This window comes from Pseudorasbora parva, chromosome 13, assembly GCF_024679245.1.
Source record: "Pseudorasbora parva isolate DD20220531a chromosome 13, ASM2467924v1, whole genome shotgun sequence".
Taxonomy (NCBI): domain Eukaryota; kingdom Metazoa; phylum Chordata; class Actinopteri; order Cypriniformes; family Gobionidae; genus Pseudorasbora; species Pseudorasbora parva.
Genome location: NC_090184.1, coordinates 28,466,128 through 28,479,277, shown reverse-complemented (window position 1 = coordinate 28,479,277; position 13,150 = coordinate 28,466,128). Strand labels below are relative to the sequence as shown.

The 13,150-nt window shown below is 36.5% G+C and overlaps 1 protein-coding gene across 2 annotated transcripts; it reads right to left on the bottom strand.

Annotated features, from left to right (window-relative positions):
- Positions 1-1,248: 1,248 nt before the first annotated feature.
- eps8l3b (EPS8 signaling adaptor L3b) lies at positions 1,249-13,041 on the bottom strand. 2 transcript variants are annotated; one of them, XM_067413744.1, is made up of 20 exons: positions 12,526-13,041; positions 11,472-11,531; positions 9,731-9,798; positions 9,589-9,650; positions 9,098-9,256; positions 8,837-8,986; positions 8,564-8,652; positions 8,107-8,237; positions 6,778-6,893; positions 6,572-6,686; positions 6,386-6,456; positions 6,030-6,104; positions 3,838-3,983; positions 3,563-3,734; positions 3,439-3,470; positions 3,226-3,319; positions 2,469-2,573; positions 2,057-2,142; positions 1,816-1,948; positions 1,249-1,676 (listed from the first exon to the last, which is right to left on the bottom strand). In XM_067413744.1, exons 2-20 carry the CDS (start codon positions 11,507-11,509, stop codon positions 1,632-1,634), a joined length of 1,887 nt encoding a protein of 628 aa, XP_067269845.1. In that variant the 5' UTR covers positions 11,510-11,531; positions 12,526-13,041; the 3' UTR covers positions 1,249-1,631. The 2 variants fall into 2 exon arrangements, with proteins under 2 accessions (XP_067269845.1, XP_067269844.1); XM_067413743.1 differs by having other exon boundaries at positions 2,057-2,145; positions 12,526-13,039.
- Positions 13,042-13,150: the final 109 nt, after the last annotated feature.

Here is a 13,150-nt window from a genome sequence, read left to right as displayed (position 1 = left end):
GTCTTCCTTGAAAATCTTTGAAATAGTAGTTTCCAAACTTTTGAACACACATAAATAAATAAATGTAAACAGTATAATTACACTAATGCGCCTTAAAGAGGAGCTTTATGTTTTGGGGTTAAATATTTTTTTGACATTTAACTTCCAGTAATGGATTTGTGTATATGCAGTAATAAAGTTAATTAAAATTGGTTGCCTTTGATTATGTAGGTTTTTATATTATTAGTATGATATAACCATTTTGCTCCTGAATGTGGGTCTGCGTCTGTATAATGTATATATAACAAGTCCATTTTTAAAATGGGCCAGCAAAATATTGCCCTAAAGCAAATCTTGCAGTTTTACCTATATATATATATATATATATATATATATATATATATATATATATATATATATATATACACACACACACAGTTTCAATTCAATATTTACATTCAATATAAAATAAAACTTCCAAAACACTTCACACAACTCATTCTTCCATAACATTATCAAAGGTTTTCAACCTGAAAACAGGTAGCATTATACAGTTTTCTTTTCAAATTTCTCTGCAAACCCCGAATGACACTACTGCTTATAATTCACTGAAGTATGTGTTACATAGTCCATATTTACAATACAGTACAAAATGATTCTGAAGTTTCCTGTTTTGAATGGACGGTAATAAAATGAAGCTTAGTTTCATCTAATTGCGTTGATATTATTTGATCTTTCAGATTTAGAACACATTTCATTACAATATTACTGTAGAAATGTTGCACATTTCTGTCTCGATCCGTTTTGTATTGTTATTGTTTTGAACTTTAACTTTTTTGAAAACAGTAAGCAAGCATGTTCAAATTGGCCTGTAGAACAGAGTTGGCGGTGTTTGTCGAAGTGAGAAAAGAATTCATGTAATTCGAAAGATTTAGTCATTGAATGCATTTTGTGTTAAAGCAATGATACATGGTCCACAGTTTAGCCCACATAGACAGCTGTTGTGTTCACTGTGTGAAGAGTTAAAAAAAAAAAATGACCCAAGAAATGTGTCCTGGCGATTGTAATAAAATAAAAAATAAAAACCTGTGACTTATTATAGGGTTAGGATTTGATATAGAGTTAGTTGAATGTCTTTATGCCTAATTTAGTTATTACTACAGTAACTACATGTAACATGGACACTAAAATACTGTCACCTTTTTTAATTGAGGGAAACCAAAATATCTATGCATAACCGAATCCAACAATTAACAATTAGTCAACCAAAATGATTACTATGAGTTGATTAATAATGAGCATTTATTAATACACAGTGCACAATCTGCATACAGTGTCATGATCTATCAGAATGTGAAAGATGCTTCATTATCATTAAGCTGCTGGTAACAGCTAAATAACATATTAAACATGACCACCACACCAGGGACATCAGTGGAAATCAATTAAATGGCTAATTTAATGTATTGAATAAATAAAATCAATGCAATAAATGTATGCATTTGCATCTGTAAAGGGTAATATACTATAACAGGAAGCAGCCTTAGCTTGTTTTCTAATGAATGGAAAAGTTGATGTGTGCATAGTTCTTGTTCATGCAGGTCCAGACAAGCTCTGGTTCTTGATATCCAAAACACAGCAGGATCCTCAGATTATCGCCGGCCACCATACTGGTTGTACTCAGACTCACTGGCAAGCTGCAAAACAAATGGAGACCGATAACATTTGCCAGCTCTGCCTCGGTCATTAAATGACCGGCGGGTATAAAAACAGCACGATGACAAATGCTTCATAAGTAATGGTATTTGTGTTTACTTTAAAGCAAACATTACTTACTGCAATGGTTGATCTGACGCTCTGCAATTGGAAGAAGACTCGACCTCCTTCCTCTGGACATATCCCTCTGATATCCTCCTGTTTCATTGCCAGCAACATCGCTCCATTGAACACCCCAAGACTCTGGACCGTCCTACACAAACACACAATGAATTGATTGTAAACAAGTTAATAAATGTCTTCTTGGAGCATGTTCTCAGTAACAAAGTATATAAACTAGATGCTAGAAGCGGTTCCTTACATTTTAGAAAAGCCTTTGTACTGTAACCAGGCTTTGACTTCCTCAGGTCTAGATTTCATGTCCAGAGATGGTGGTCCTCTCATATTCTGCTGAGATTATGGAGATAAAAAAACTTTATAAAACTACGAACTGTGCACAGCAGACATTAATTGACCAAAGTCCTGACCAAACAGCGGTGAACAATTAGGTTCCATATAGTGATGACCAGTATTCTGTTAAAAATTATTATTAAAGTTATTATTAAATTGGCATTGCTGTGGTACTGTTTCAAATCACTGAAATAAGGATGTTAAAAAAAATGAAGTGATTGTTTAATAGACCCTTAATACATTGTTGAAATTATTGTTTTTAAATAAAAATGTAGAATAATTTCTTTTGTTTGGAGAAAGTCTATGTATTGGCCATGACTTACTGGTGGCTTTTGTCCATCGAGAGGCTCTAGAACATTCTGAGGCACATAACCCTCTTCACCACGGCTGTTTTTCACTTTCCACCATTGCCCGGACTTGTCGGTTACCTATTAAGCAAGCACAAACTGTATTATGATGAATGGATTTTCTGCTGAGGGAAAAAAAAGTTTTTTACAGTAAGGTTCCCTTTAGTTAAAGGTACAGCTCACCCAAAAATGAAAATTATGTAATTTACTCACCCTCATATTGTTCAAAACATGTATGAATTCTTAATTCTTTATTCTAATGAACACAAAATTTTTTTTTTTATGTCAGTAATCAAACAGTTGATGGGCTCATTTTTTTCTCATGTTATGTAAGTCAGTGGGTTCATCAACCTGTTTTATTACCTATGTTCCTCAAAATATCTTTGTGTTCAACAGAAGGAAAAAAAATATTTTTTTAATTTTCACTACACTAGTTGACACAATAAAAAATGATTCTAAAGCATTCATTAATCTTCATGTTAATTTCAGCATTTACTAAACATGATTAAAAGTGGTATTATTGAAGATGGACTAACAATGAAGTGTTGTATTTTAATTAACTAACTTTTACAAAGATTAATAAATGTGTTGCTCATTCTTAGGTAATGCATTACCTGTTAAATGGATCTTACTGTCAAGTGTTACCAAAAAAACTTTTGGGTGAATTAGTGACTTGTTCGCCTCTAAAGTTGCACAATTACTTTAGGTGGAGAGTTTACATATCAAAAATTACCTGCACCATGTCACCCTTCATCAAACTCAGTTCCTGACTGTTCCTTGCCATGAAGTCGTAGATCACCCTCATAGAAAGAGGCGGCTCTGCTGACCTGGCATGAAATAGGACAAAAGTGTTACTAGACTTGATTTGAACTTGATCAACTCTGTATGAATATAAATGTGTGTATATTATCTGGGTATTTCGTAGAGTTGAAATAAAGTGGCTCACTGTGTGGGTGGGGTGCTCCAGGGTCTGATATCCTGGAAAAGAGAGGTTAAACAACAAGTCAACACATGACACATTTTACAACATTCTTAGCCCACTAAGTTGGAGTTTGCCCTGGAGATTTTACCTGATCATGTGGCCGTTGATTGACATTGCTGGATGGGAAGCGCTCGCTGTTGCTCCGTGACAGCTGTCTGCTGGCTGGAGGGGACAGGGATGGGCCAGGCGGAAGGGGCTGCCAACCGTCGTAAAATTGGGGATAATATGGAGGGATCTGATTCCCGTTTGGAAATTTGGATCTGATTGCAAAAAAATGTATATTTCAAGAAAAAAATCATGAGTTTTTTCTTGTGTTTGCTAATTAAGGAAGCAATATAATTAATATATTGATGAACAGAAGACCTTGGGACATTCCACGCATCACCCAAGCTGCCCCACAGTCGGTCCTCATCTGGTGTGACAACACTTCCCAGGAGCTGCAGGGCTTTTTCTGTGAGCAGTGGACTCAGCACAGTGGGAGGGATGTTGGGAGGATACTGACTCGCCATCTGAAGCATGAACAAACAGTACACAAACAATTATAATTTTTTTTAAACAAACAAACAAACTGAAAATTTAAATGGATAGTTAAAGGGTTACTTCAGCGATTAGCATATGGCTTTGTATCAGTAGAAACCCTGGAGTATAATCCAATGATTGTGCTTTCCCCCCTCATATCCCCCTGAGACAAGAGATTTATGCATTTTATTTCTGGAAAAATTCCTCCCGTGACGCAAATTGACGATATTTGCGTCATCTTTGGAATGTTTGGCCAGAGGCTAAAGACTACAGCCAGCAGAGGGAGATATTTCCTCATGTTTTTAACCCACACATGGGGATGGGAGATAACACTCACAGCACAGCTCACAGCTACAGGCATTAATTTAAACGGATGCTAAGCAATGTAAGTGTTTTAACTTCTCAAATCAATTTCTATGAAAGTTAAGCTTCCAAAGGCATGAACTGAAAACGCGCAAGACTGAACACGCGTTGTGAATGTATGCCGCGAATGTGGTCGCGATTACCTCAGCTCTCATCACAAGAGCTCAATAGCTCATTTATGATGTTAAGTGTCATCTGACTCCTGCAGCATTAGAGCTGTGAGACTCGCGCGTCAACTTGATTGTTATATTGAACAGACACGTTCAGTATTTAATTTTAGTGTCTGTTCTCTAACTCAGTCACAGTGATCCAGTAGTGGTGGCGTTGGTAATGGCCTCAGGGCAGCAAAGCATTCTGGGAATTGAAGTATTTCATCCCCATTAGACAAAAATACATTTTCTGTCTTTTCTCAGTCTAGAAGGCACCAAATTCAAAAATAATTTCACATTTCTACAACATTAATGACCCAGTTTAAATACAAATTCATCTTTCCAGCGCTGAAGTACCCCTTTAAATGTGCTAGTCATTATTGGTCAGGTGCAGCTGGAAAAGAAGTCTTAAAGGGATACTCTACCACTTTTTCATATTAAACTGTTATTCCCTTAACTAAGACGAGTTGATACTTACCTCTCTCGTCTCAGTGCGTGCACTTAATCGCTCTGACGCTCTGTTTTTCATATTTTTCATATATTTCACATCTCCCCCTCTCCCCTATTGACGGAAATGAGAGAGGGAGGGGTTGATGTTTGGTCGCTTCTAACTTGATTTCTGTTTGGTACTATAGTGAATGAACTGGGCTTAGTGGGCTAAGCTACACTATCAGAATGTCACCGCGCGTCAGAGAGATTAAGTGCTCGCACTGAGATGAGAGAGGTATGTATCAACTCGTCTTAGTTAAGGGAATAACAGCGGTAGAGCATCCCTTTAAGATGTTTTTTGAAAATGGTTACAGACTCTGCTGCGCGACTTGAGATAGGTAAGCCGTTCCACCAGGTAGGAATGGTCCAGGAAAAGGTCTGTGAGAGTGATTTCATGCCTCTTTGGAATGGCACCATGAGACATTGTTCATTTGCAGAATGCAAGCTTCTGGAGGGTGTGTAAATCTGAACAAGCGAGTTTAGGTATATTGGTGTAGAGCCTGTGGTTGCTGCACCAGTGCCTTGAATTTAATGCGAGTGGCCATTGGCAGCTAAAAAAAAAAAAATCGCCCTCATGTCGTTCTAATCCCACAAAAACAACGATTGTATTCAAAAATGTATTCTCTTCCGTGCCAGTCTCCTACGTGATTCACTTAAGCACCACAATGCATGCATGTGATCATTGGCTCGTGCGCGGCCAATAGTCTTATGGGTTTGGAATGACAGTACGGTTAATGATGAGTAATTCACAACAGAGTTTGATTTTTGGGTGGACTAACCCTTTAACCTTTTGTTAAAAAAAAAGTTAAAAAAAGAGCTTTGGGCAGAAAGTTCTTACATGCTTATAAAACTTGTGCTTTCTTGTATACTTCTATGCATTTGTAAAAAGGTGTAGTTACCATCTGAAGCTTCAGGGGAACAACAGAAGTTTTAACATGCCATCTAAAAGAATGCTCGCCCAATTTCATTACGCAATGGAAAAACTATATGAACTGTGACCACAATGCAAACAGACTGAACTAACAAGATACTTACAAAGGCAAGGGAAGAGAACAGACTGTGAATAAAGTCAGAAGCAGGAGGGTTTTTCAGATGACCATCCAGTTTCCCCTGTCACAAGTAGAGATGAGTATGAAAAAAGACATTTGCAACAAACATACTGTATTTCTCATATTAAACATTACATAGCGGTTTCACTGGCATACAGTAAGTCTTGTTTATTAACTTTTTTATAGATGGAGTGAAAAAAGAAATCCATTGGAAAATGTCCAAGAATCGTTCAATCAAACTTTATTGGAAAGAGTGCACTGAAGTACACTGTTTCACTGCACTGCACTGAAGTAGATTGTTATCTTAGGAATTATCACAGAAATTAAACTTATGTAACTTACCAGAAGATTGAAGCCATACTTTATCTTCTGCAGACAGGATATGTACTCATCCACAGTGGGAATGCTTGCAACTAATAATAGAATAAAAAAATCTTTTAATGTTGATTTTTTTTTTTTTTTTTACATCATTAGTACAATAAAAAAATTATACAAAATCAAATAAGTATCAATGTGTCAGTTGTTCACCCAGTTTTGGAGAATCTTTCTTTTTCTTTTTCTTGCTTCCATCATTTTTAGGCAAAGCAGAGCCAATTTTATATGTGAAGGTCTCAATGTCAGCTGCGACATGGTTAAAGATCTCCTGTAGAGAGTGATAAAACGGATGGAAGAAATGTGTCAATAAAATGATGAATGGATGGAGTAATAGCACGGTGTTTACAATAACAACCGACCGCATCTCTGTCCACATCATTGACTGGAGGTGGACCCTGCTCTGGCTCAGACTGCATTGGCCTGTAAGGGGCTTCATCTCTGAGAATTGGCATTGTGGGTGAAAGTCGTCGGTCGTCTGGAAAAAGCAAAATAAAAGCACACTTAATTACCAAAAGAGATCAGTTGTAACATGATACATTATTGAGTGAACACTTTAATTCAACTCTCTGGTATTCCTCAGTTAGGGGTCAACCATTTGATTCTCAGCCGTGGAAACAGATTATAGACAATAAGTGTACTTTTTTTTTAAAGAATAAATTAATTTCTATATTTTGTTTCAATAATATGTATTTAGTATTTTGAGGGGATTTAATGGTACAAGGCAATATTCACCAATAAATTGTGCACCACTAATTTAGAAAAAATATTCAATATTCATATTGGTGTTGTCAGGTGGGAGAAATAAAAAAGCATTGTCATACCATGGCTTAACCACTGAATGCCTGTATTTAAATAAGTATGTGTATTCTCTAGAAATTTTCAGACATAATTACTTTTATGTTTTGCAAAAATCCCCAGAAATCTGTATTTTCGTATTTGCCATTAAATTCCTGTGGAGGTCATTTGACAATTTTTTCTAAGACCATTTAGCCCTCTCTTATCATGTCCACAATTTATTGGTGTGTTCATATAGCAATGGCCACAACAAATTAGCCTAGAAATCTAGACGCACCCTAGCAGCAGCAAATTAAATCTGCCCGCAAGTGTCGTCTAGGAACTCTCAATACCCTTCTGAGCTGTATTCCCCTAACTCTTGCCGGGCCAATCACATCGTGTATACAGTCGGTGGGCGGGGCCATAATGACGATGGCCGAGTTGCGTTTGCGTGATTCTAGTAAACACAGAAACTGGCGAACGGCGGCGGTCTTTCGAATCAGCTCTGACCACGACTGGAAGACTTGGAGTTAAGCTTTTCTCTAAGAAAAGAACAAAGAACGGCACTGAAGTCATTCTTAAAAAGGAAAGATGTGTTCGGAGTTTAGCCGACTGGATACGGCGAATGTTTAATCTATCAACAAGCTCTGTTTCACCTTCGTTGCTCTGGTTGGTGTAGCGCTATCCTATCGCGTGCAGAGGGAGTTTGAAAGACAACCGTTTATCCCGCCCCTCAGATTGAGTCCTGTCTATGGTGAGTTTCCAGACCAAACATCTTGATGTGGGTCTGGGTTGTCAGGCTAACAACAAATCCTTTTCAGTCTAAAATGACTGAAGATCACCAGAGGGTTAATTTCAGATTAGTTTAGGTTATCTAAAAATGGATTTGTGAAATGAATTCTTCATGTGATCACCATAGTCTTCATAGTTGTTGAACTGCGGAGGGGGTGATTCTGGGGGAAGTGGGTTTGACTGCATTGGTGAGAGAGCTGGTCTCTTCATGCTCCCTGGATAACCCTGGCCAAGGATGCTTTCTAGATGGCTCCTGAGAAACGGGAAATATATATCACTGTAGAGCACTGATAAAAAAAAATATTAATCATTGAGGCTGTAAGTGTAATGAAAACATATGTTTGTTTTTTACAAATTGCCTTTGTTTGTTACTTAGATACTTTGAGTATATCTCACTTAATATGGATTTGCAACTAAATTATTTTTTTTCACGATTATGTACTGAACTTACTATCCTGAGTCATTTAGACAAGGGTTCTTCAGCTAAGTTTTAGACATGCATGTCCACTTAAAACCTCACAATCGAGTTTATTTTAAAGTAAAAAACAAAAACAAATTCTTTCTGAGGCAGCAGCTGACCTGATGTCCATCTGTGGTTCCCTAAACGGTAGAGGGGCATCCCCTCCATGCTGTATTGCCCTTTCCAGATCATTTACCACCTCCTGAGCCTAGTGATTTAAAACAGCAGAGATGCCTTTACGCAAATAATCAGAGAACTGACAGAGGGAGTGCAATGGGAACTCCCACATCAATCCACAATATATGAAAGATTTATAACAGCCAGATGCAACCCTATCTACACTTGGATGGATGTAACATTTCTGAATACAAGAACAGCTTGTTGTTCCTCACCCCGGCCTCCTCACACTGGAACAGAAAGGCCTGTGGAGCTCTCTGGCTGGGATCCTGAACTGAGATAATGAGAAGAGAGTCATACACACAGCTGTCCAGAACAGCCCTTGTCTTCCTGATGCTATTCAAGTGCACAGACTCCAAAACCTCCTACAATTCCAGGAAACAGAGTAGAGTTCACTGTTAGTACTAGAACTGACATATAATGTAACATACTTTTTCCCCATTGGTGTACTTAAGCATATAAGCATTGCCCCTGACCTTGGTCTCTATGTCACATAGCTGCAGATGGTTGGCCTGGATCTGAATGATCATATCCTGACCCCACACTTTCCCTTTACTGTCCATATTCTTCAGCTTGTTCACGCAGTCATCAATGCTGCTCACCTCTCTGCCATCTAACACAAAGGTGAACAGGTGCTAGGGAACAGAAAAAGATGAAAATGTTCCTATGATGTTTCATGATCATAAATGAATCACGCAGATGTGTCCTATTATAGGTTCCACCCTATACTGTGGAGAGCCTTGTGAAATTCAACCTCATCAAACTGGGTTTGGGTGGAAATCTCTATAGAACATATAGATAAGCTTTGGTTGTCTTGTTCTTTTCAATAAAACACATTAGTGAACTGGGTGTTGGCTTTGAGCTAATAGATTAAGATTATGAGTCTGTAGCATGCAGTCAGCACACATTTGAACATTAATAACATTTAAGTGTTGCTCACAAAATGATAAACCAAATTAAATCTTACCTCCACTCTGTACTGAAAGTTGTCTTGTCTGCTGACTGATTCTGCATACTCCTTCCTTTGCACTATAAACAACAATATCAAGATATCAAGTTAAACATTATTGTATTTCTTATGATAGGTAAAAAATAAATTAAAAACCTACTGTAGATGGATTTAGCACTAGGACGAGACATGCCAGACCCCTGGGACGAGGGCTCAGATGAGAAGCCTCTGCAATACAATCACAACACAATATTTTTTTTTCAAACTACATAGAAAAATTAACTTTTCGTTAAACATTTCATTAAATGATTTAAAAATAAAGACTAACATAACTTGGAAAAAAGAAACTAAATTACATTTACATGACTCCATGATTTACTCACCCTCAAGCCTCAGTAGGTGTATATGACATATTTCTTTCTGATGAACACAATCAAAGTTATATTTATAAATATCCTGGCTCTTCCAAGCTTTATAATGGCAGTGAACTGGACCCACGAGTTTGAAGCACACAGAAAAAGCATATCCATCCATTATAAACGCACTCCACACGGCTCTGGGGTGGTAATAAAGGCTTTCTGAGGCAAATCAATGTTTTTTGTTGTTTTTTTAAAGAAAAATATTCATATTTAAAATTTATAAAGTAAAATATCTAGCTATCACCAGACCACCAGAAAAAAAGTGTAAAGCCCTTTTTGCAGTTCAAAAAGCTTACACTACGTGCAACGTCATACATCACGTCAGTTGTGATTTTTTCGTAAGTTGAATACAAAAAGCGGTCTGACGGAAGCTATATTTTACTTTATAAAGTTTTAAATATAGATATTTTTACACAAACGCATCACTTTACTTCAGAAGGCCTTTATTAACCCCCTGGAAAGTGTATGTAAGATTGTGGCCAAAACTGGTAATGCACACACTTTCAAATGACTGTAGAGCGGTGTATCCCCTCTCCCCCTCCCCCTGACTCAAAGTTGCCAGATAGGCTGCAGGATCCAGCAGGAACGTTTGTAGCTGCAGCTGTGGTAACCAGAGCAGAGCTGGCAACTCGAATGCCGAAACACTACTGCCTTCGTGATTGGTCAATAAGTGGAGGGTGGCGCTTCAGGCCAAAACACAACATGTTAACATCAGTTGAGGGCTGCTACAACAACTTTTAAATAATAATAATAATAATAATAATAATAATTCATTACATTTATATAGAGCTTTTCTAGGCACTCAAAACGCTTTGACAATATAAAAAATTTAATAATTTTTGACAATAATGACAATATCCTGGCCAGACTTGTCACTGCATGTCAAGTATTTAAAATGAACATAATTTCTTAATGTCTAGTGACATATCAGGACCATTTTGTGATTCATTGAAATACAATACTTATATACAGATTTTTTTTTACTTACATACTTTAATTTTTTTTAAAAAGTTTTTTGAGCTTGAAACTCATGGTGGATGAATTGTGTTCATCAGAAAGAAGAAAGTCATATACACCTAGCTTCAGAGTAAGTAAATCATGGGATAATTTTCACTTTAAAGTGAACTAATCCTTTAAACAATGAAATAAAATTTATTTTAAATACATAAAACTTGAAACCTTTACAAACTTCCTGAATTAAAATTTCACTAGAAATATCTACCCCATTAAACAGCCCTAAAATAGTACATAATTAAAATGAAAAATCGAACGAAAAGAAACAAAATAGAAAGCTAATTTGAAAATTCTAAACTTTATAACCCTGCCTCACAGCAACTTGTAATGGCCTTTCTGACAACTGATATGAGATAGAGGCCATGACATTCTACACTGAAACACCCTTTTATGTGTTTCAAGTACAAATTCCACTCGCACACGCTTTAAGATTAAACGGCTGCTGACAGACATGAGTAGGACATGTACCTTGGCTGGAAAACGGGCACAGGGTTCCCCCCATACATTCTTGACTGTGATGTCTAACACCTGTAATAACAATATTATCAGTCATAAATCCACTCAATAAAAATAGCTCAACTTTTGAGCAGCTCTGCCAGGCAGATAGGCTACATGAAGTGTCTGTTCATCAGTTGCGGTTTGACAACACTGATATTATCTAAAAGAGCTAAGAAGCGTTTAGTCATCAAGTATGTGAAGGCACACATAAACATCCTCAAACTCTATACAGCCACTTAAAATTAAGACCTTTCTATGTTCACAAGATGAAGTTTTTTAATAAAAACATTACATTTCTATAGTTAAGTAAATTAGTGAATATGCCAGATTCACAAGAGAAGTGCAATAAAAGAGTTATGATGATTTATATAATTTACAGTAAATGTACTTTTCAATACAGAGTAGTGAAAGTTATTAAAAAAAAATGTTGTTTTTTTAAATGTAAAACCTTTAAAATCACTAAATGAGGGCAGAAAAAAAAAATCACTAAATGAGGGCAGAAAATCATGACATAATCACAATTAGCATAGCAGATTGAATCATTTAGGAAAGCCGATGCAATTCGGCTTTCACAAACCAGTTACAATACAAGGACTTTGAAATAAAACCTAGACACTTGTGTTCAACAGTCGTCTTAAGATAGTCTCTGAGGTTCTCAAAAAAACAGTTAAGAAGTGTTCAGTCATGAAGTGTGTGATGAATAAGCAGCAAAAACTGCTGACCGCACAATTCTGGAACCTTCTTTGTAACAAGTTAATGTGCTTGGCTTTACAAGAACAAAATATTAGCAGAAGTGGTACAGCATTGTGTAATACAAGAGTAAAGTGACACAAGAAAATGACAACAGTAATATTACCACTAAAACAAGAGAGTAACATTATGGATGTAACCAATATTACATTATTGAAACTTGACACGGTCTTGTATCAAAACGCCATGTATCAGTGCCTCCGCACGCATTTCGGTTATAATATATTACTAAAGCTGACCTTGAGATTAGCCAAATAATTGTCCTGTACATTACCTCTGAGAAAATCCTAAACAGGTTTAATTGCAAATCTCCAAATCTATGTTCAGATAACGCCAGAATTTAGACATATCCTCAAGCCCGTCTTCTTTGTGAACTGGGTTAGAGTAAATAATATTCTGGACTTCCTGCTCAGAAAAGCTGCGGTCAAAGTCTAGTTCCTGAATTATATAGTAAGAAGGTGAGAGCAGGTAGGATTTTCCATTTATATCCTTGAGTACAAAGGTATTGTCATTAATGTACAGCCCTGTGACGTGTAGAGCAAAGTGGCACACGGTGACTAAAATGTATTTGTACATTACGTCACACTGAATGCATGTTTCTGTAGATAATAAACCATTACACAAGTGGCATATATATTTTTAAAAAAGACAGGCATATTTCTCAACCAAAACAGATCACAAAAATAATTTTGTTAGATTTGAAATTATGTTCCAGTAAAAATATTTGTACCATGGTTACACTTTTAAAAATAAAGGTCGATGCTCTAGAAACTTTTAGTAATCAGCTTTAAATAATATTTTTTTCTTACGTGAAGAACATTTTAGAAGAACCTTTCCCCATTATTAACAATGGAAAGGTTCCATAGACAATAAAAAAAATGTCATGGCTCCATCACCAA